Here is a 23,978-nt window from a genome sequence, read left to right as displayed (position 1 = left end):
TGTATTGATTTGTAACAAGAAAACATTACTCAATATTGGTCCAGCGCAAGTAATGTTTGAATGAAATACTAAAGACGATTTTGAAATACAAGTCAACTTTTATCAAATGAACACTTAATTACAATAAATATTGAGGACATTTTTTTTTTTTTTCAACAAAATATTGAGGACATTGATAAACAAAACGTCACATGCATCTTATCCATCAATTCAGCATGGAATAGATCGGATTAGGTTGGATCAGGATCATCTATCATGAAAAAATTTAGTTCATGTTCCGTTCATTCAAATCGACAATATATACAACAATTTCATATCCATTATGTTATAAATTTGAAAAGATGTTAAATTCTCCATTCAATAGAATTACTAATATATTGTATGAGTGTTGCATCTTCTATATAAATGTGTTGTATAAATATTATGTGACATAGTGCATTTAGCTAAATTTGGATAGGATGACTCAACATAAGGAAAACTAAGCCACCCTTGCCCTGATTAAATTTGGCTTTGGATGAACTAATGTGAGTGGGTGTAAGCCTTATTGCTTGAAAATTCCCACTGCTAAACACCCGACCCGACCGCATTGAGAGACACAAAAGCACAAATGACATTAGTTAGCAAAGTGGTGTTAAGCATTTCAACAAAAAGAGAGGTCGCAATAAATATGTAAAAGTGTTGAATTCTCGATTTTATAAGATTGCAGCGTTGTAACATAATGTAATATATTGTATAAATGTTACATTTTTTATGTAAATGTGTTGCATAAATAATTTATTTGTGATATAGCATGTTGCATTGTACGTGATATATAGTGTGAATTAAATTTGAATAGGATGACTTGGCATCAGAAAAAAGGGAGGCCCCCATGCCTTGATTGAATTTGGCGTTGGATGGACTAATGTGAATGGGGGTGTAAGCCTTGCCACTCGAAAACACCTCGGGGCTGACCACACTGGAAGACACAAAATCACAAATGACACTAGTTGGCAAAGTGGTGTTCGACATCTCCTGCTGTACAAAAAGAGACATTGTAATGATATCATCATTATGCAATAAATATGAAAAGACTTCAAATTCTTGAGATTTAATATAGTTATTGTGTTGCAACATAATATAATATGTTTTATAGATGTAACACAACACAATATTAGCAAAAATCTCCTATTATCAAAATATGATTGATCTAAATTAACTCAATTAATTTTTAAAAAAAAATGACGTGATTGTTGTTGTTGTCATCATTAATGTTGGTAGGTTGATCAATCAAATGATACCCCAACAATATCAATAATATCACAGTAACCTAGTTTTTAAAGTTCATAGTTCCAATACTTTTAAAAGTGTATATTTTTAAAGATGTATAAAACCTAAAATTCACTAGACACTTTTTTTTTTTTTTAGTTTACAGTTTTGTTATTCTTCTTAGTCTCAGAATTCTCATAATCATACTTGTCCACTCAAACTTTTATTGTTATAATATGCCATGAACACTTAAATATAATAAACATGGAGTGACCCCTTAAATATAATTCCAACTCACATTGATACACACATAACATAAGCAAATGTCGCTTTTGCTCCTAATGTATGGATTTTTACAAACTTAAATACGGAAACCATAGCATGATGAGTACACATCACGGATAAAGTACCTTTCTGATTCATCTTATCCACCAAATTAGCTTGTAATTGATTGATCGGCTTGGAATATTAGGATCTCTCAAGTGCAAATTTAGGTAATGTTACTTGTCAGTCTAAATCGACAATGCAACAATTTTAAATTGATTGCACAATTAATAAATATATAAAGGCGTTGAATTTTCGAATTAATAGGACTGCATCATGCAATACAATTTACTATGTCACATGGGTATTGCATGTGCTATATATGTGATATAGCATGTGCATTGTGATATAATGTGTTAGCTAAATTTGAATAAGATGATTTAGCATAGGAAAAGTAAGCCCCCCTTCCACACTGAGAGACACAAAAGCACGAACGATGCTAGTTGGCAAAGTAGTATTAAGCATCTCAAGCGATACAAAAATGTAAGATCACGATGATATCATTTACGTCCGTACCAACCACTTCTCGTTAATTGCTTGATTCAATGCGATATAAAAAGCATGAGAAAATTCAAATTCATAATAGATTTGACAATGGTAGATAATTTATTCCCTTGTCCTGCCGCAAATGAAGAAATTATTACATGGTATAGGCCCGGGACCAATGGTCCATTGTAATAATTTCTCTAACAAATGGGGATCGGGTCCTTGATGGAGTGCACCAATTGGGGTCCTAGATGATCTTCAGTAAAGGCACTAGGACGATGAAATCACCCAATCACAGTAGTTGGGGACTACTACTAACAGGTGGGGGCTATCAGTAGGTGTGGAGGAGATAAGTCAAAAGTTTGATGATGTGCCTGTACAAGATTATCAAAACTAGTTTACAGGTTCTTGAGGATAAACGTCTCTTTCTTGCTAAAGGCAGACCTTACAGTCAGCTTTTTTTTTGGTTTCATTCAGTTGATCTTAAAACCCTTTTCAAACCCAATTCTCGTTAAATTCTACTATTCCAATGTGACATCTCACATCCTCCGGAGAAAAGTTGATCTTAAATCCCTTTTGTTTCATGGTTTTGTTCTCTCTACTGTACGCAACACACACAAAGCCATCTTCATACTACTTCTCATATCTCTGGGAGACATAATAACAAAAACCAAGCAATATTCCAGCGAAACAACCTCAAATAACAAAACATTCAGTCCTCGTATTATATATATATATATATATATATATATATATATACACACACACACACACACAATTAGGACTAATAGAAACTCATGTTAATTATAACCTCCTCAAATAAAGTGCTAGTTGATCAGTGTACGTGCCCTATTAATAATTAGGACAGAAGACAAATAGTACTTTAACAGGATTTATTAAAACAACTTCGAATTTCAAGATTTTTAGAAGATTAATTTAGTGAACCAAAAGCCAAATGCTTAATTACAGCCACCCACTTCAATCGAAAAGGCAAATTAAAATGCTTTAGAAAATGGTAGACACATACAGAATAGTAGACACAAATTAGGATCTAATAAGTCAGTCATATATCTATCTATATATATATATATATATATATAGTAGCGTTCAATTGCTCCCTAGTGAGCAGGAATATCCTTTATTTGTAATAATTTAGGAAACTCTTATTACCATTAAATATAATTGAAATGAAAAGACAAAAGGGTACAACTTTATTGAAGGAAATAAAATCTTAGAAAATAAAAAAATCATGGTTCCCCATCGTAAAAGAGCTTTGCCCCACAAGACACGATTGAGGTTCCTCATCATAAAAGATTGAGGTTCCTCATCATAAAAGAGCTTTGTCCCACAAAACAAGATTGATCATGATCACAGTTGATCGGAAAAATCATAATTGATTAAAGATGTAAAATTTAAGAAAATCACAATTGATGGGCAGCAACTGGTTCATCCTCCCAACAAAACAATCCGATAGTCATGGCTTAAAACTCTTTTTATTATTAGTTAGTCTACCACATTTTTATTGATTTTCTTTCCCTCACATATATGATTATTTTTCTTAAATTTTATATTTTTGATCAACTCTGATTTTTCGACCAGCTATGATTAATTATGTTTTGTGATCCAAAGATAAAAGGGGAAGCTCTTAGGAAGGGAGAGGGAAACAAAGAGTATGAAGACCTTTTACAGCTATTTTAAACCCTCCACAACTGATGATGCACCTTATAAATGAAGTAGTCTATTGTGTCAACAATAGTGCCTACTTGGAGCCATAAATTCAATTAGTCACCTTCAATCATTAGGGAAACCCTAGAAATTGGTCAATCCGATTTGATAATCCTTCATAATCTTAGCAAGCTCTTCTACTGAAAACACAATTTCAGTCCCCAAATTGTTCTACTTGCTTTAGAGGGGGGAAAAATGAAATAGGACATACTAACTAATATTATAGATAGATTTTATTTCCTTCAATAAAGTTATACCCTTTTGTTTTTCCATTCCAATTATATTTAATGGTAATAAAAATATTTAAGATTTTCCTAAATTATTACAAATAAAAGGACATTCATTTTTTTTTTATAAGTAAAAATATATTAGAAAGACGTTCAAAAGGAGAACGCGTCCCTAATACACAAAAACGAAAGAGCAAAAGCCAAACCTATGGACCAACAGAGTCCAATAGAACAAATAAAAGGACATTCATTGAATTAAATCCAACCGTTACAATTAAAAATGAACATACTACTCCCCTGATCACCAAAAAACAATTGAACACTACTGTGTGTATGTATATATACGTACATATAAAAGGCACGAATTAACAACCATACCGTGTGCAAAAGATTATTTCTATATGTATTATAGATATATATATATATATATATATATATATATATATATATATATTCAAGCCTACAATAAAATTTTCTTACCCAATTAGAAAAAAGCGGATTTCCTCCACTTCCGGATTGCAAAAATGTTCCCCATATTAGACTTTTTGCAAACTTCCCCTTTTCTACTATTAAAAAATTGCAAAGAAGTCCCAACGGTCTAACCAAACGCTAATTTGCCATTACATACAACCTCAAGTTACGAAATAGACTTTAATATTTCTTGATTTTGTTGTCCATAGCAATTTTATTTATTAGGTTTTGTTACTAAATTTTAATTTTTCCCAATATATTCAAGTAAAATATCAAAAAAGGCTAACACAAGCTCATAGAGGCTCAATACTTCAATCAATAGGAGTAAAAAATTCAATCCATACATGATAAAAAAGCTTCATCAAAACTGAATAACTCTAATTCATGCTTCTAATAAGTTCAAAAGAGTCCATAGAGATAAAGAAGTCACTCTCATGAGGATCTTCATCACCAATGGTAAATTGCTTAAAGAGAAACCGATCAGCAGTGCAAATGAACCTATTGCCGGGCTTCAACTCTCTTCTTCTGCCAGAGCCTATCAACAGAACTGTCAGCATCTCCCTGCAAAATTAAACCACCAAAATCACCAATCAAGTATTAACCCTACATCACATGCATATGTGCATGTAAGAAATCAGAAGAAGATAAAAAAAAAAATTAACGCAATTCATAGACGCACAATAAATTTCCTAGTTAATAGTATCTGTGCTTTAGTCATCTATGATAATTCATAGCATCCACAAACCAAATATTATACCTATCATCATTGCACATGCCACAAGGGACTGATGCAGGACATCAAGAGGTATTTTCAATGTAAAACATTTTTCAAATTTTTTAAAAACCATTTTCATGCGTTAATTGGGGCACCATATATTGAAAGCAGTTCCAATATATTCAGTAATTCGTCTACTTTTAAATCAATAAAACATGTATTAAGTTACTTAACTTGCATCCAATGAAGAAGCACAAATCATTTGAATGCAGAACAATAGGTGCATACATGTGTGCGCCAATAGGCACAAACATGTGCATGTCTGTTTTTAGTTTCTGTTGCTATAATAGGATTTGTTATCAGAAGTTATCAAACACCTGGTGCCACATACAAGCAAATGCATTTTCTGCGTAAAATGAACCATAACAATTTCAAAAAAAGCTGACCCAAAATGATTAACCAATTAAAAAAATTATTTGAAACAGAGTATCGGTGATTAATCCATAAAAGGGCCAAAACAACACAACATATATTACTGTCATAATGTTATTCCGCAACAGCAGACTATCTAAATGATACTATGCTACATGGGCCATGGCTTTACAACGAACACAACCTCAACAAACTTCTGAAGTTAAATGCGAGCTATGATTACCAAAAACAGCATTAGTTTGTCAAGTGAAACATATAAGCAAAAGTTAAAACCTGGGCACGGATGAATCCACAGAGAGCAAAAGTGGAGAATTGACCAGCGTAACGGCCACCCTCATCCAAGTGCCCGATATTAATCTGGACAGATGCGTGATCCTTCGAAGTGATCAGCCAGTTTGTGGCAGAACTGCAACGACATAATGAAATAACAAGTAAAATCTCTTGAAACCAGCTCAATTGAATTCACTATAATAGATAAATAAAATAAAATAAAAAGTGAACAAAGATATACCACTTCCTGGGAATGTAAAGGTCCATGCTAACTCCCTCGTCGTTTTGCATTTTGGCAGATTATATCAACAGCCTCCAAGTTTAAAAAGCTCAAAACACCTGAATTCGGCAAAACCCAATTTAAAAATCTTTCGTTAAAATGGAAATTTAACCATTTAACCTGTAATCTGGAATTCTTTCTACAGAACTAACATGCATTTGTATCACAAAATGCATACAAATGACCACCCAGACATTATCCCATATGATATGATCTCTCCTCTCCAAAGGGGAGATTGATAGTTTGAGACCCACTAGGAGCAATGTTATAGAGGTTTGTGCATTTGCTTGAACTTCCGGGGAAAAAAATGCATACAAATGTGTCTTATTCTTATTACGAAAACCGTATAAAATAACAACCTAAAACATTTGCATTGCAATGTATACACACCAAGATTCGGTAAAACCCGATCAAAGAATCTTCCATTAAAGAGAAAATGAACGATCTTAGGGTATTTAAACATCAAATACAAAACTTTGAACGCTTAAATGATGACTGTCAAATACATAACTTTGAACGCTTAAATGATGACTGTCAAATACATAACTTTGAACGCTTAAATGATGACTGTCTAAACCTGTAGTCTGAAATTCTTTATAGAGAACTAACACGCATTTGCATCAGAAAATGCATACAAATGACCACACGGCCATTAGCCTGGATGGCATAATCTCTCCTCCGCAAAGGGAAGATTGAGAGCTTGAGCCCCGCCAGAGGCAATGGTGTGGGTGTGTGTTAGTTTGCTTTAGCTTCTTGGGGAAAAAAATTTGCATACAAATGTAAAAAAACATATGAATTGATTGTCTATTAACAAGGAATTTAAGCAATAATTCAAAACAAAAACAAAAACAAAAAAAAAAAAAAAACAAACAAAATGGGTTCAATAACAAGCGATTATTAATGTTTTTGCCGAAATAGTTGATCGATCCCAGCAATATAACAAACAAGTGAGTACAACATAAATTAAATAATGAACAAAATACAAGGATAAACAAATACATATATATACACATATACATTTGTTAACAAATTTAATGAAATTAAATAGATCCATAAAATCATAGCAACGATGTTGAGACAATAACCAGCTTAAGTTGACATGAGAACCAGAATGACTAAAGCGAGAGAAACGTTACCAGAGGTGAAGACAGAAAACCTGCAAGTTAGAGCGCTGTTGAGAAAGAAGAGAGGTTGGGAGATCTCTTTTTGGGTTTATAGCAAAACCCTAAGTTGTGTTTGTCCCAATCAATTGACGGAAAAGCCCCAGTTCTTTTTTCTTATGACACTAAAATTGCAATGCAATAAAATAAAGAATTAAAAAAAAAAAAAAAATTATATTAGAAAGGAAAAAAGAGAGAGATTACTGTACAATAAATATTTTTAAGGAACTGAAAAAAATAAAAAATAAAAAACAGGCCATTAGCTTCACGTGCGCCACACGTGCTCCTTGCACAAGAAAAGGGCGCTCGTCTTCCCGCCATCGAGTGAATCTCTCTGCTAAAGAGAGAAATTATCATTTCTTTTGCAGCAAAAGAATGGAATTGACGCTTAGTAGTAACGCTCTTAAAACCTTCACTCGATCCATCACAAGCCTCGCACGCATTGGCAACGACCTCACCATTCAAGCCTCTCCTTCTCAGGTACTCTACTTCCCTTTACTTACCCGTGTGTGTAATACATATATAGAGCATTCGTTATATATATATGATTTTATTTTGATCCTAAGTTGTATAGCTCCTTAATTAACCTAATTATTAATGGATTTCATAAATAATCTGTAGCTATTGGGCGATTTTTATATTTATTTCAGATGGGTTTCTTAATCACAATAATAGGATTCGGAATCGATGATCAACGAGTCATTTGTTGGGGTTGGTTCTACATCGTTACTTTGGAAAACCTGAAACAGTTTTTTCAGTACTTCTGCTCCGAATTTGAACATATTGATGATAATTAGGGTTTAAAGGGTTCTGGCAAGTTCATAGATTGGATAATTAGTAAGAGAAAATCGAGTTTAATCGAACATATTGATGATAATTAGGGTTTAGGGGGTTCTGTGAAGTAAATAGATTGCATAATTAGTAAAACAAAATCGAGTTTAAGTTAACTGTTTTGCTTGGTTAAAGCGAAACTCTAATGGGTGATTACAACATTTAAGCATAATGGGTCAATTATTTCCCTATTGTTTCCCTCTAATGGGTGATTATGAAATTTAAACATAAGGGTCAATTATTTTTCTATTGTTTATCTTTCTAGCAACCAAACAGAAGGTTAATTGTATTGGCTAATGTGATGCAATCACATGGAGTGACAAACTAGCGGACAAAGCATAATGATTTGTGAATATATATATATATATATATATATATTAAAATTCAATTTCTTTTCCTTTTTGGACCATGTTCATTTATTTCGATTAGATCAAAGTATCATAAATTTTATGAGAGATAAATTATGAAGCTAATGAAAAAGCAATGTGAATGACTAATTAATTACTCCGTATTTATGTCAGCATATCGGGTTCATTTGCATCAATTTGAAGTTTATTTATTTTTTCATTTGTTCCTTTCTAACTGCAGCTCGCTTTGCACACACTCAACTCATCAAGGTCTGCCTATCAATCTATCACATTTAAGCCCGATTTCTTTGATGTTTATACAATTTCGGGTACCCAAGTGCAATTTAGTGTGCTTTTGAAGGTACAGTTCTATATTTAGACATGTTTGTTAGGATGAACTTGCTTTTGTAAGTAGAATCTAACTTTGATGTATACAGGCAATTTGTTCCGTTCTTAGGACACCTTTTACTAGTATTGATCATTTGAGCGTTCTATTGCCCAATCCTGATGCATCAAAAGTGCAGTGGACTTTGGACTGTTACAATGGTAAGCCATTTTATACACTTCTTTTAGTTTTGTTTCTTCTTCTGGTTCTATTTATATAAGAAAGGGATCTACTACATGCAGACCCTGCAATTGGTGTCTGAAACTATGCGTTGGTGGATGAGTTCATATGCACGGCATTACACATGGTCATGCTTTCTACATTCATGATTTGCAATTATTAGAAATATATAGTAACTGCAATTTTGGAATCAATTCCGCAAGTTGTTGTGTCTTGTACAAATGTGTTGATTTAAAAGATATTGTCATCATTATATCCACCAGATGACTTTACTCAGAATAAGTGTTAGAGAAGTCCAACAGACTCCTTAATTGATTAAACAACGGAGCACTGATTGAAGCATAATGTCATTTCCATGAACTGTCAAAATCAACTCCCCACCAAATCTAAATTTGTATGGTTTGTTTGGATAACACATTTTAGTATAACGGTGTTCTACATTCAATAATCTGAATTTCACATGATTGAGGTAATGTTTTGTGCCATCACATCCGCAAGGACTAGTAAACCGATGGGAAGCTTCATAGTTAGAGTAACTCTAATGTGGCAATAATAACCTTTAAAATTATGAGTTTCTTCAGTATTTTACAGCAATCAATTTAGCCTAAAATATAGACTGGGTAATAATAGGTTTTGACCCATCTTGAGATTTTTTTTTTCTTTTTGTTTCTTTGAGCTCCAGCACTGTCAGCACACATGCACCCATCCTATATGCATTAGGCAATTACGGGACAAATCCGTGGGGATCGCCCAAAGGGGGCGACTCAAACTCAGGGTCTCCAATTCTTGAATTGCTTTCTTGACCTTCTTCGTAAGATGTACATAGACTGAATAGTAGTGCTCTTCATTTGGTGCACCATGAGTACAAGGTCAAGTTGCAGCCTGCAGCAGTCCACATTACATGATATTATTGTATTATTCATTCAGGGTTTGGACAACCTCGTAATAAAATTGTGCAGGTATAAGGAAAGCCTATTGGATTACTTGCAATGTTGAACCAGACATACAACATCTATCTCTTGACAGGAGAAGGTTTCCAAGCAACTTTGTGGTGAGGCCTCGTGATCTCAACAGATTGCTGGCTAATTTCCAGTCAACCCTTCAAGAGATTACTGTCATTGCTACTGAACCTTCTTCCTTACCTTCTGATGTGGCAAGCGAAATTGGTGGGAAAGCTGTTGAACTTAGAAGTTATATAGACCCAACCAAAGGTAAATTTTATTGTTAAATTTTTTACCCCTACTCTGATGAACTTATCTTATCCAGGTAATTCATGCTTAAAATTTTCAATTGTAGACAATGACTCATCTCTACACACTCAATTATGGATAGATCCTACGGAAGAATTTGTGCAGTATTCTCACACTGGAGACCCTGTAGATGTGACATTTGGTGTGAAGGAATTGAAGGTACAATTAATAATGTTCCAGAACTTAGTGTCTTGATTGCATTAACAAATTTGAAGTCTGAACTCAACAAAGTCTTATCCCAACTGATGACCCTTGCCTTTTTGATAGAGATGGTATCAATATAGTTACCATCACTATCATGAATGCACAATATTATCTAGTTAACACAGTTCATCCATTTCTGTATTTTGGGATCATTTAATTTCTTTCTTGTATTATTTGAAGCAGACTTTCCAGAATTATTTTTATTATTTCCTGAATTTCAGGCATTTCTTTCTTTTTGCGAGGGATGTGAAGTTGACATCCACTTGTATTTTGAGAAAGCTGGCGAGTAAGGTCCCTGTGCCATTTTATTCATTTTGATGTTGCTTCCTTTTTGCCTCTCTCTTGATCTTCTCTTCTTCATGAAGAGTCTTTCTCATATAGGAAATTTCAGAATGGACCACTAGCCTAAAATCCAAGTTGGAATCTCCTTCAAGTTTTTGTTATGGTGTAACATTATAAATTAGGATAATTGATGACTGGTTCTATGACATGATATGCAATACTTCTTGGTATTTTTAGTGCTTAAGAGTTTAAATCGTAAAGCTCACCAACTGAATGGCTATTTTCAAAATTTCAGATGAATTTTATGACCATCTTTAAAATGTTTTTAGCCAGTAAATTATCATCTTAAATACAACAGTGTACCAAAGATGCAAATGAACTTTCATTAGGAACTAGGAAGTTATTGATATCACATGAACTTTTTAGAGTTACTAAACTCTGTAGTCTTGAGGGTAAAGGTCTATGTATTAAACTGTTAATACGTCATATTTTACGGTATGTGTAAGTGCCACACTGTTAAAGGAGTACGTTCAATATTTATCAGATTTCCTGGATTGCCCTTCCTGTTTGCTGTTTTAGATGAAAGAATTCATTGCTTTCAAATATGATTTGATCTGTAAAGTTACTTGTGCTGGGGAACAGACCTATTCTGATGGCACCGAAATTCGGTTTAGATGATGGCTCCACTTCAAACTTTGATGCTACACTAGTACTTGCAACCATGCTTGTATCACAGCTCCATGAAAGAAATCCCTCAGAACCTCCACCTGCAGCTGCCACAATGCAGGGACAGGCCGATCGAGGGACAGGGTCCCAAGTACAAGAGAGGGCAGGAGGAAATGTTTCTGATCTTCCATCTGATCACACCAGAATTTGGTCTGAACTTTCAGGTAGCTATCATTGCCTAAATGGTGACAAAACATTATGCATTTAAGACTTTTAACTGTTCCAACTTTGAACAGGAAGTGCAGCGAAAAGTGGTAGTGGTGCTGAAGAAAGACCGGCTCAAGGGGAAAAAAATCCCAATACTAATGAACAAATGAATATTCATGGGATTAGCACAATGTACATTTCTAAGGCTGGGTCTGCTGGAGCAAATGTGCCGAGGGGGCCTAATGTGTATCCTCAACTTTTCAGTATGCTTTGAGTGTCTATGTCTTTTAGGTTGACCTTTCTCAACTATTGTACAATTTTTACAAATTCTATTTTCATGATGTTTTACTGAATAACTTCAAAAGAGAAACAATATTTTAGGGTTAATATGCAGGGTGAGATGTTAGGAGTCAGGACCTCCAGATACTCAGGAAGTAATAATTTCTTCGCTTGCTTCTTCTTCATTATTTTTTTTTTAAACTACTATTTTCCTAAAGAGGCAAACAAGTTTTGGAATATTGTGTTGCAAACCTTAGATATGCATGATGTCTGAGGTTCACGCTATGCTTAACCTCAAAGATTTGAGTGTATACTTTGTCTCCGTCACAGGTTGAGCTGTGATTGTCATGGAGCATGTGTTTCTAGGGCTGAGCTCTGAGGGAATTTTTGAGCCTAATACATTGGTTTTTTATATTATGGAGAAAAGTTCTTTATTCAATTCTGCCTTACTATATTAGATAGAAAGCGTGTTTCTCTGAGGAAGACACACCTACTTTAATCTTCATTTGGAGTTTATTTTTACTTATCTAGTTCCCTGTACAGAGAGTAATAAATGACAAGGGCAAACCAGCCCAAGCTTATATGTTTGGACTTCTCCAATTGTTGGGATAATTAGATTGTAGAACTGGTTTTGTAAACTTTCATTTTGCCATGACGCTTACATATTGTAAAACAATATGGATACTCTCTATTTATAACAAATCCATGTCTCACTGAATGATGAAAAATGGGCGGCCACTCCTAGAAATAGGCTAGACATCTTAGCCTAGGGAAATTTTGACTCCTAGCACGCTCTAATGTAGCTCAGCTCTTCTATTGAGCTCCAATGGCTATGTGGTATGACAAATAAAGGTCAGAAAACAGGAAAATGTCTTGACCAACTGTATCTAAGCCAACTACACTCTAATGTTCAAAACTTTCTGTAAGGCTGTCAGAACAACCTTTTTGGGTAAATTCTCATATAAACTGCATAGTTCTAGCTGAAAGGAGTGGCAAGTAATTTTCTTGACTAAAATGTTAGGAGCCATCCTATGGAAACAGACCATGCAGAAGAACCTCGAGGTTAGTTAAATTGCTTCATCTCTAGTTAGATATTTCAAATGAGGTTACTCCTGCAATAACTAATATCATTTCACTTTTTTCTTTCAGAGAGGACAGAAGTTAATGGACATGGTTTGTCACAACGCCATCCTAGTAATTGGGTAGATGCGGATGACGATGACGATGAAGGGGATGAGGCGGAATTGTGTGTGCAGTCAACACCACCATACTGTGAAGAACGATAGCTATAACAAATCTCTTTTTTATTCTTGCAAAGGAGCTGAATAGACTGCTGATTTTTTCAGTTGTAAGTGATTTGTATCTCTTCCAAGATATGCTTAATCGGTTTTGTTTTCAACTAATTTCAGTAGATTTCATTTTTCCTATGACTGTTTACTTATATTGAGAAGAATCTCCACGGCTATAATATTGTGTTTTGCTGAAAATAATATGATTAGGTGGGAACCGGTAACCGACAATTTAAAAATATGATATATTTGAATGTGGCTTATACATTATTTTAGCCAACTCTTTTTAAATAACGGGGCACATAAGTTTAATTGGAGAGAGACCACTCAAAAGGTTCACGCTCGTTCACAGTGTAGGCATAGTATAACGTTTTTAGATAAACACCATAGAAAAAAATAAATAAATGATAACTAGATCACAACAGCTTATGTGTTTTGATTTTGAACGACTATTTGATTTATTATGGGTCATATCACCCACATCAAGCATAAAATCATGGTTAGATGCATTTGAGATTAATTAGTTTTTTTTTATTTGAATATCCGCGTGTCCCTATATTGTCACAAAGGAAATGAAAGTAGAAGTTTTGTCAAATTGGTATTCACCAAGTAGTGCTTTCTTGGCTGATGACTGAATAATAGCTCAATACAGCCATTTTTTTTACCCCTACGGGAACTTGAACTCTCGACCTTCTACTTTGGAAGGTGAGGAAATACTACTAGGCTAGCTCAATACAGCTTTGAAATCTAAAGAAATGCATAATAATTTGCTTAATTGCTTAAAATCTAAATTTTGCCTTTATACACATCATTTGAACCACTGCTCTTTGTTTTGCCTGCTGATATAGAACAGGGTTAAGATTTAATAGATGGTTTATTATGGTGCTGTCCAAAAGGAGCAAGAAGTAGCACCAAGAATTTTACTATCATTCATCTTTCCATGGTATAATTAGTATCATGGTGCAACCTTAAATATATTACTAATGTGTTCTTTCATTTACTTTTTCCATTAGCATTCCATAAATTTTATTCTTCCGACATAACATGTTAATAGTGTGATCCAGTATTTCTTTCTCTCTGTCTGTCTGGATTTCAGCACTAGCTTTCTACCACATATTGTCCATTGGTGTAATATAGAAAATGTGTGCTTGTGAGAGAGAGAGAGATGTGAACTCTCAAAGTTAGGTCATGATGGTTTTTTGGGTAGCTCAAACCTCATTTGGAATGTCATTCATTGCATTTATGCAGCAGTAGTGTCAACATGTGCAGTAATTTTCAAAATTGATTTCAATTGGATGTTTATTTGCAGCAAGTTTGTGGCCCTAGGCCTGCACAAAAGTTGTTTGATGATTCCAGAAGTGGTAGTGAATGGCCAAAAATAACGTCTGTCCTTGGAATTGGTTCGAAGTTAAGTTCACTAGCATTGGTGAAATTCACAAGGTACTTTGGATGACTTAAAAGTCCTGTCTGAAGGTTAAATTTCAATCTTCGATTAATTAAATATAATGTTCTGTTAATTTTCACTTTTATTTTTTTTAGTGGATGACTTCGTTGTAATTTATTTGTGGCTATGTAAAGATCCCATTTAACAGACTTGGAACTAGGAAGTAGTAAACATTGATGCCAAAGACGTTCTTGAACCCTACACTGCTCAGAGTCAGTTGAGATGATTTTAAGCAAATTGCTTATTCACTTGTATGATTGCAAGACTAGCTAGTGTCTATTGATTGATCTTAGAGCCGTGATTTGGGGGCTGAAAGCCGAACCCCTGAACACGACACAATGGTGTGGGAGACCCAACACACTTTCACGCTTGGGATTCGGCATTCGGCTCCCATTCAACTTTCCTTTATCTTATCCTGCAGCAAAATATTGCTTTTGAATGGGAAAGTATCATTTAATAATCTTTTTGATTGTCAATCTATGGGAAGTGAGAGCCATAAAATTTTAGTTGCTATAGTCTATTGGGTTTTTTGTGTTACCTCTCATTCAAATTATATGATCCATCAACAATGTTTACATGCCATGATGTCATTTGAGTTTATCAATCTTAATTGCATGCATACATAAACATTCATGTATATATTGAATTCTATTAATAAACTCTATTGGTATTTTTTTTGTGTTACCTCATTCAAATTAATATGATTATATGATCCATGAACAATGTTTACATGCCGGATGTCATTGATTTTATAAATCTTAATTGCATGCCTAAAATATACATGAATATATTGAATTCTATTTGGTGGGTTTGGTGGAGTTCAGGTAATTAATAGATATATGACCTTTCCTCGTTACATTTAGAGCTGTTCTTAAATTATTCTTTTGAAGGATATGAATGTGCATCTCATATTCATATAGAGAGAGTCAGAAAGAAGATTCAGCACAGCCCAAACAGCTGGGAATATGGGAATCTGAGATGATGTCTTTCCTTTCCATCTCAATCTCTATCCAAGTGGGCGGAAAGAAAATGTTAGAAAAAGAATGAAAAGAGAGAAGCTTTATCAATTCAATCTTGAAGGATATGAATAGGCATTTCATATATATATATTGCGTTGTAACGGGCGAATGTTTGTCATTCGATTCAAAAGTTTAAGGTTAAGTTATTAGGCGATGTTGCATTCTCAATAACTTTTTTATCGGGATTTGACGCAAGACAAGAACATCTATCATTTTTTCTCTGATCCAGTAACTTATTCGAACCTAAAAATTACTTGAGCGAGGACTTGTTGAGATACTGAGTCAAATATTGAATCTTCTTTAATACTACCGATAACGGGTGAGCAAACAGTAACCATTGGATATAAAAGTTTAAGGTTAAACCTGCCTTTATAAGTTAAAAACATTTAGCATTCGGATCGAATGTGAAATAAACCTCTAACGTTAACCAACCAGCTAACGTCCAATGGGATTGTTTGGGATTACAGGAACTGAGAAGATGCCTTTCCTTTCCATCTCAATCTCGAACCACGTGGGAGGATAGAAAATGACAGAAAAGAGAAAGGTTGTGAAGAGAGAGAAAATGTTTGTCAATTCAAATAAAGATATTTATTTATGTATATAGTCTTCTCTTAAAACAATGCTTTAGGCTTCGTTTGAAGGGAAAGATTTGAGGGGATTTGAAAAGAAAAGAAAGGAAAGAATAAGGGGTGTTGTGTTTGGATGGAATGATTTGAAGGGAAAAGAAATGATTTAGAAGGATCTATCCTTCCAAATTCTTCATTTGGAATCCCTCCAAAATTGACAAGATTTGGAGGGATTTGAAAAGAAAGGGAGTTAATAACAAAAGTATCCCTCATTTAGAATCCTTACTAACCCTACAAAAAAAAGGTAAAATGATAATTTCATTATTATTCTTTTTTTTCTTTTCTCTCCTTTGTGTTATCCAAACAATAATATTATTGATTCTTTTCTTTTCTCTCTTATCTATTCAAACATAAATATAAATTTTAGTTATTATTTTCTTTCTTTTCTTTTCTTTTTTTCTCTTATAATTCTTTTCACAATAATATTATTGATTCTTTTCTTTTCTCTTTTATCTATTCAAACATAAATATAAATTTTAGTTATTATTTTCTTTCTTTTCTTTTCTTTTTTTCTCTTATAATTCTTTTCTTTTTTTTCTTTCCTGTGTATCCAAACGTAGCCTTACAGATATACAGCTGGCGTTAGAAGAGTTGGTTTGGAACGCGCAAACACCGCCCCTTATGCTATCTGTGATGGGCCCACACCACACTCTAACGGCTACGTGCACGTAACGTCGACCACTCACTCCCTCTCTTGCCTAACGTCGCTTATGGTCCTCACATCTTCTTCACTTTACAATATGTTTACAGTATTTCCCATACTTTGACCTTTTTTTATTCTTTATATGTGTGTGCATATATATATATACATATATAGAAAGAGAGAGAATTTCTAACCGTTGCATATTTGTACTGTTGACATGGCTGGCTCAACTCTCTACTGCCAAATTTTTTTGTCAGACACCATACTAATACGACAACAATATTAATATTCATGCAATTGTTGTTACATTTTTTTAATTTAAAGTTTATATATAGTATTGCATACACAATTTAATGATAATCAGGTGTGCTACTAATTCTATAAGTCTTCCTTATAGATAAATAAAATATGTATCTTACTTGTAAAGATAAAGAATATGTTTCTTTTTTTAACATTGAAAATTTAAGTATACATTGAAGGTTCTAAATGTTACATAAGTTGATTTTTTTTTTTTTTTAATGATGGAAAGTGTGTGTTTGTGATTGCTTCTATAGTTCTATGTGATTAAAAAGTACATTAATTTTTAAAAAAAAAAATTGTAGTTAAAGGTGTTTGGTGATTAGAGAAGGTGCATTTAGGTAATAGAGATTTCTTAAAAAACAGCGGTAGCTTTTGGAATTACGTTTTTAAACTATTTTTCAATTGTAACGTTTATTTAAATTAGTTTTATAATTCGTAATCATGTAATGTTAACCAATAACTATACCATGTGAATGAATCACTCACATTAATATCATAAAATATCTTTATTAGTGTATGTCTAATATAGTGAATTAATAATAAAAGTATTTTAAACAACATTATTACTAAACAACTTTATTGACATAACATGATTTTTACTGAAAGTAATTTTATAACAACTTTATTGTAAAAGAGCTTTTATAATTCTAAACGACAATTCAAAGTTAAATTGACGTAATAAGTCAGAATATGTTTGAAAGGTGTATTTTCTTATTATTGTTCTTGATTCTCTAAGTTGTCTTATACTGTGACTTGAGTCATTAAATTGTACAATGAGTGACAATATGGAGTGCAGATAATCGGAATTGTTTTGGCCTAATACTCGAATTTCTTATATTAAACTTTTTTTATTGTTCTAATGATATATTTGAAAGTATTGAATTTGTGATTTGGATTTAAATTAAAAAATATTTAGTTAAAACTCTGAATTAAATTTTCTCAAATTTCAATCAACGATACGGATGTTTTAAAAGGTAATATAAGTGTTGTTTTAATTTTCAAATAAAATATAATGACATTTAATATATGAATAAATTACACTTGTATCTCTTTCTCGTTTAGATTTGTTACACTACTCCTCCTGTATTTTAGCATATTATAATTAACCCCTCTAATTTGCACGTTTGTAACAAATACTTATTACTGTAACATTAATGATTAGCAATCAGCAATGAACAATGCTTGTTTGTAACAAATACAATGGTTGAAATTTTATACCATGAAAACATTTTTACATCTTCTTTAGTTAAAATTTTATTTATATAATACTAGTAATAAAGGCATAAGAGTAATTACACAATCCCATTATTTAAAAAGGAAATTGTAATATGCCAAAACACAAAGAACGGAAGCCGGTAGGTGTACCACTAGAGAGATGTAAGTATAATTTATCTTTTAATATATATATATAAACTAATGGTAATACTTATCAAAAAATATATATAAACTAATAGTAATATCCACCTTCATAGCTGAAATTAAACGTTTTGATGGAATTTTTATGTCCACTTTATATTTTTATAATTTTTACTTTTAGTTTGCTCCAATTTCTTAAATGGTTCATTTATTTTTCTTCTCAAATAATGTAAATATAAACAATATTTAACAAAATATAAATAAATATATATATATATCACTCAAGTTTATCAACAATCATGCAATGTAACCATCACACCATTGTTACGATGCAAATCTACCATATAAATAAAAATCGAATGATTTGTGCGTGAATCATAATATCCTTCTCATAAATATTTCATTTTCATAATTTATTCATTTTATATAATTATTTTGAAATTTTTATGATCAATTTTGACATTAATATCCATTGTTAAATTGATATTTTTTTTTTGGTAAAATTCATTATTATATATATATGTTTATGTTTTAATATAGTATTTTTTATAATAATATTATATGTAAAAGATATTCAAGACATAAATATAATATATAAAACATTCAAATTAAAACTTTTGCATTTAACAAACAATCTTAATAAATCTTAAAATTAATACAATATCAAATAACTTTACAATTAATATATTGGGCACTTAAAAAACGCTTAAAATTTAATACTTAGAAATTTTCAATGCTTAATTTTTAATTTTATCAAACAATACCTTTAATCTATAAACTAATAAACACAACATACACGTTATTTCAACTTAGCTATAATGACATTCATAATATGAATAAATTGCACTTAAGTTTGTTACACTAGCCCCTAATGTGTTTTGACATTTTTTTAAGCTCTAATTTTTACGTTTGTAACAAATATTCTTTACGGTAACTCTAATAGACCTTTTAAAATATACTTTTATATATATATATATATATATGAACTATAGACTTAATTGAATCAGAATGATTCTATTTTATTATCGGTGAAAGGTTCAAGTTTTTTTATCTGGTGATTATTTAAAGAATATGTGACGGTGACGGTGACGGGAGTTGAGTTGGGTGCAGAGAAGAGAGAGAGAAAACGTGTTAAGGAGTAACAGATTCTTGGACGGATTCGGGGCAAGCAAACCCTAGTCAGTCAACTAATATAATATCCTAGTTAAATCACACAAGAAGGGCACTTTTTTCTTTCTTATTACCCACTTTGTCCTTATTTACATTATGTTTTTTTTTTTTTTTTTGATGTAATAAATGTTTATATTATTATTTTTGTTAGAATTTTAAAAGTTTATATTATTGCTATAGAATGTGTTTTTTTGGCTTATAATAAATCTACAATATTTTTATTCATTGATGGAATTTGATAATTCTATAAAATAAAAACACAACTTCTTTGTCAATAACCTATAAGTGTATGACAATTAAAAAAAAAAAAAAAAATTAATGCTTCAACCTTTCAATTTTTTTAATCTTGAATCTCTAATTCAAATGGTATCTAAAGAGAAGTTTGAGAGTTTAAGTCTTCGATTAGAACGTGTTGTGAGTAATAACTAGCTTTGTATTTGTTTTAATTTTTTTTAAAAAGACCATAATAATGAAAACTTCCAATTTATTGTGCTAGAGTAACTCAAAAAAATTTGATATACCGTGATCAAGTTCACGTATCGTCCGCTGGTTTTGATCCGTTTATATTAACTTTTTTTCAAATTTGATATACCGTGATCATAATCAATACCGCAATTGTAACCGATATACTATAAATCCAACTCATTATTTTGCAGTTTTGAAAAAGAAACTATTCAAAATAGTGGATTCTATGTTTTAATTATTGGTGAGATGAGACTATGAGATGTGTGTGTTAGTTGTCTACAGTTGTCGAAAGAAGAAAAAAAAAAAAAAAAAAAAAAAAAAAAAAAAAAAAAAAAAAATTTAAAGCATAGAATGGCAATACTGAAATAACAACCAAAAACAATGTCATTTACACTTGCTCAATTACATATAACGCGCAACTAGCCCTTGCCACCACTGTTGTCTTCAACCCCAGAGACAGAGAGTATCACAATACAGCAGACGGTATATATATAATACAATACAGAGAGATATATAGAGATAGAGTGAAGGGCCAAAACGCAAAGAAGAACTAGAGAGAGAAAGTGTGAACAATCTTCTACATGCAGTTCTTCTCAAGCTTCGCACAAGCCAAAATGTCCAAGATCTTCATTGCTCTCTGCTTCATAACCACTCTGATCATCTCTTCATCTCCATCATCACACACCGTCGATGCGAGTAGCGGGGGCCACCAAACCCATCTGGGCTGGCTACCCACTACTAGATCCGGCTGCCGTGGGTCCCTCGCTGAGTGCCTCGCCGCCGGAGAAGACGACGAGTTCGAGCTCGACTCCGAGATCAACCGGCGCATCCTAGCCACCACCAGATACATCAGCTACGGTGCGCTGCAGAGGAACAGTGTCCCCTGCTCCAGACGTGGCGCCTCCTACTACAATTGCCGGCCGGGTGCACAGGCCAATCCGTACACCCGCGGATGCAGTGCTATTACCCACTGCAGGCGTTAGTTTCTTCGTCTTCCATTCATTTTTAGTTTTTTTTTTTTTTTTTAAAAAAAAAAATTTCATATGGGATTGTTTGTCATACAATGAATTGGTGATGGGTCTCTGTTGTCTACGATTGAAGATATTGTTTTTATAAATTTATATTTATATTTGTGTTGTCTGTAAGATCATACTTTTATATTATTTTCTCATAATTTGTCTCTGATTCACATAACTCACTGTTTTTCATTGTTGGGCAGTTCTTTTTTTGGTCAAATGTGTGTATTTATGTATTGTTTTGGTCCATCTGGATTGAAATTTGAAAACTGTGGGTGTGTTTTTAATTGTATGTCAAAAAAAAAAAAAAAAAAAAACTTTTGCTTTGTGGGTTTGTGATTCAGAGACTGTGTTTATGTTTAATAATTATACCACATCAATAAACATTCACCTTATGGCTTTGTGATCTTCTAAAATCATCTATGTTGTGTTTGGGAGAACCAAACAGGGCTTTGAAATTGGAACTGTAAAAAAATTAATATAATTTTATAATTTTTGTTTCTGTGTTAATTTCGTCAGAGCTCTATGGGATTGTGTATTAATCTTAATTAATCGTTATTAATTTGGCTGGGTTTATTTGGTTTCAGTGCATATAATCTAAATTTATCTCTCTATTATTCTGCTTTCATATATGTGAAAGCATTTGGGTGGTTGGAACATTATTTTATTTTGAATTGGTTGAATTTATTTGAGATGCTTATCCAAAAAAAGCGAAAGAGAGTTTTTTGGGTGGCAGTCTTCTTCCTGATCTTTCAATTCCAGCCTTAGGTATCCTTTTATTTCAATTCCAGCCTTAGGCTCTGTTTGGTTAGAAGGAAAAAAATAGTGGAAAGTGATGTGAAAGGGGCAAGAAGGAAGAAGAAGATAGGGCTGTGTTTGGTTAGAAGGAAAAAAAATAGTGGAAAGTAGTGTGAAAGGAGGAGAAGAAGAAGAACGGGGTTGAGAAGGATCAGAAGAAAAAGTGGCATGAAAATCAAAGCGAATAAAGTAAAATTATCAGAGTCTTGATGAACAAGGTAGGCTCTGTTTGGTAGGAGGGATAACCAAAAAAAAAAATGGAATAGTGGAACAGTGAAGAGATGGATGAGGCACCATAAGAAAAGGAAAGGTGACTTCCTCTTTCTTTTTTTTTTCTTTTTCTTTTTTTTCCTTTTTTAATGGAAATGATAATAGAAATAATGGATGAGGTGATTTTTTTTTTTTGGTTGGAGTTACTTGGAGGAAGGATAAATTTTATATATATTTTTACCATCATACCCTCATTATGTAAATTACTAAAAAGTAAAGTTTCACTTCAAATTAGTAGGGTTTTAACAAAGTAATTTGGTAAATAATTGAGGGGGTAAAATGGGATTGTATATTTATGGAGCAATTTTTCTCTCTTGCCCTAATCTCAAATTGGAGGGATGAAAAAAAGGTGAGTCGGGATGGATGCTTCGTTGGTCTTACTTTCTCCTTTTCCATTCCTTCCAAGCAAACAATAAATATATATATATATATATATATATATAGTCCTTCCAAACAGACAAAGCATAAAGGATAGAGTAAAATGAATAGCCAAACAAAGACAATTCAAAATTTGAAATTATTGAAGGGAAGAATAACATCTCATAGAGCAAAGTGATAGAGAATACTCCCTCTTTTTGGAAGGGAAATTGGAGGGGATTCTTTTTATTAGCTACTACACTTTTACTGTAGAAGAAGGCTTTGTGTCTTTAGTGTCTGATATTTGAAATGAAGAAATATAAAGCAATATGGAGAAAGAAAATGTTGAGAGGAATATCAGAAGGTATTCCAGAGGAAGAGAGAGAATTTTCTCTCTTTTTGTTTGGTCAAGGATGAAAGAAATAAGAGTTTTGTGATATTATCAAAATGGGAAGAAAATATTTTGTTTGGAGGGAAAATGTAAAAGAGCTACAACATAATATATTGTTCTATGCTTACATATCAAAAGAAGGATTTTGTTCGTAGAAAAAAAAAGTAAAAGAGGAAACAAAGTCCTTTTTACTTGTCATTTCCTTTCCTCACAAAGTGAATTGCAAGAATATGGCGGATGGAAAGAAAAGACTTCTCCTTCCTTCCTACTAAATCATAAATACACATTTCATCACTCTCTTTTCCCTCCTCCTCCCACTATTTCCTCTCACCAAATGGACAACAAGATGGAATTTGCGAAATTGTTTCCATTTCAGTAGGTGAGTTAAGAACATAGAGTTGGTAGAAATAGTAGTCATAAGAGTTCGAAAATGTTCAAGTCGAGTAAGCATTGGGTCTGCTTGGTTCAGCTTTACGAGAGTTGTGGGGTCTACTTGATTTGTAACACAACAATTCTCATGTACTCAAAAAATATAAAATTGTTTTCAGATAATTATAAAATACAGTTATATGAAAACATGCATTTTAATAACCGAGTTTTTAAAAACAGAACCAAGCAGAGTTTTTGAATAGTTTTCTGATTTTTAGTTCTCTGAAAACAAAAAACTGTTTCCAGAGTTACAAACCAAACATACCTTTATGTTTTTTGAAAACTGAAAAACTTTACAAAAATTTGTTTAGTTGACAGTTTCTGAAAACTATTTTATGAAGAAAACTCAATTAAAAAAACACTTGTTTTTAGAGTTCTTGACAACTGTTTTCGGAGTGACAAACCAAACATTATGTTTTGGAGTTCAACCGAAAAGAGT

General features: G+C 32.6%; 3 protein-coding genes across 4 annotated transcripts; 2 read left to right on the top strand and 1 right to left on the bottom strand.

Moving 5' to 3' along the window:
- Positions 1-4,774: 4,774 nt before the first annotated feature.
- On the bottom strand, positions 4,775-7,439 carry LOC132299668 (small ribosomal subunit protein eS21y-like). Its single transcript, XM_059796422.1, has 4 exons — positions 7,312-7,439; positions 6,137-6,234; positions 5,899-6,031; positions 4,775-5,039 (listed from the first exon to the last, which is right to left on the bottom strand). The coding sequence occupies exons 2-4, from the start codon at positions 6,184-6,186 to the stop codon at positions 4,977-4,979; spliced, it is 246 nt and encodes an 81-aa protein (XP_059652405.1). The 5' UTR covers positions 6,187-6,234; positions 7,312-7,439; the 3' UTR covers positions 4,775-4,976.
- A 151-nt stretch (positions 7,440-7,590) lies between these two features.
- On the top strand, positions 7,591-14,812 carry LOC132299667 (uncharacterized). 2 transcript variants are annotated; one of them, XM_059796421.1, is made up of 11 exons: positions 7,591-7,815; positions 8,755-8,874; positions 8,951-9,059; positions 10,038-10,289; positions 10,411-10,487; positions 10,754-10,818; positions 11,457-11,704; positions 11,777-11,933; positions 12,988-13,028; positions 13,116-13,314; positions 14,565-14,812. In XM_059796421.1, exons 1-10 carry the CDS (start codon positions 7,711-7,713, stop codon positions 13,250-13,252), a joined length of 1,311 nt encoding a protein of 436 aa, XP_059652404.1. In that variant the 5' UTR covers positions 7,591-7,710; the 3' UTR covers positions 13,253-13,314; positions 14,565-14,812. The 2 variants fall into 2 exon arrangements, with proteins under 2 accessions (XP_059652404.1, XP_059652403.1); XM_059796420.1 differs by having other exon boundaries at positions 7,594-7,815; positions 10,375-10,487.
- A 5,898-nt stretch (positions 14,813-20,710) lies between these two features.
- LOC132299665 (rapid alkalinization factor) lies at positions 20,711-21,472 on the top strand. Its single transcript, XM_059796419.1, has one exon. It carries the CDS (start codon positions 20,860-20,862, stop codon positions 21,259-21,261), a length of 402 nt encoding a protein of 133 aa, XP_059652402.1. The 5' UTR covers positions 20,711-20,859; the 3' UTR covers positions 21,262-21,472.
- The last annotated feature ends 2,506 nt before the right edge of the window (positions 21,473-23,978 follow it).

Source organism: Cornus florida, unplaced genomic scaffold, assembly GCF_030987335.1.
Source record: "Cornus florida cultivar Cherokee Brave unplaced genomic scaffold, ASM3098733v1 CherokeeBrave_3.0.0_Hap2_Chr03, whole genome shotgun sequence".
NCBI lineage: Eukaryota > Viridiplantae > Streptophyta > Magnoliopsida > Cornales > Cornaceae > Cornus > Cornus florida.
Note: the sequence above shows the minus strand (reverse complement) of the source record. Positions and strands in the feature narration are given on the sequence as shown.

Coding starts and splice junctions, on each gene's coding strand:
- LOC132299668 (XM_059796422.1), bottom strand. CDS start 6,186: ATGCAAAACGACGAGGGAGTTAGCATGGACCTTTACATTCCCAGGAAG. Junction 6,032..6,136: donor CTTTACATTCCCAGGAAGTG/GTATATCTTTGT, acceptor ATGTCGTTGCAG/TTCTGCCACAAACTGGCTGA. Junction 5,040..5,898: donor GTGGATTCATCCGTGCCCAG/GTTTTAACTTTT, acceptor TTAATTTTGCAG/GGAGATGCTGACAGTTCTGT.
- LOC132299667 (XM_059796420.1), top strand. CDS start 7,711: ATGGAATTGACGCTTAGTAGTAACGCTCTTAAAACCTTCACTCGATCC. Junction 7,816..8,754: donor TTCAAGCCTCTCCTTCTCAG/GTACTCTACTTC, acceptor TTCTAACTGCAG/CTCGCTTTGCACACACTCAA. Junction 10,290..10,374: donor TTATATAGACCCAACCAAAG/GTAAATTTTATT, acceptor TTTCAATTGTAG/ACAATGACTCATCTCTACAC.
- LOC132299665 (XM_059796419.1), top strand. CDS start 20,860: ATGCAGTTCTTCTCAAGCTTCGCACAAGCCAAAATGTCCAAGATCTTC.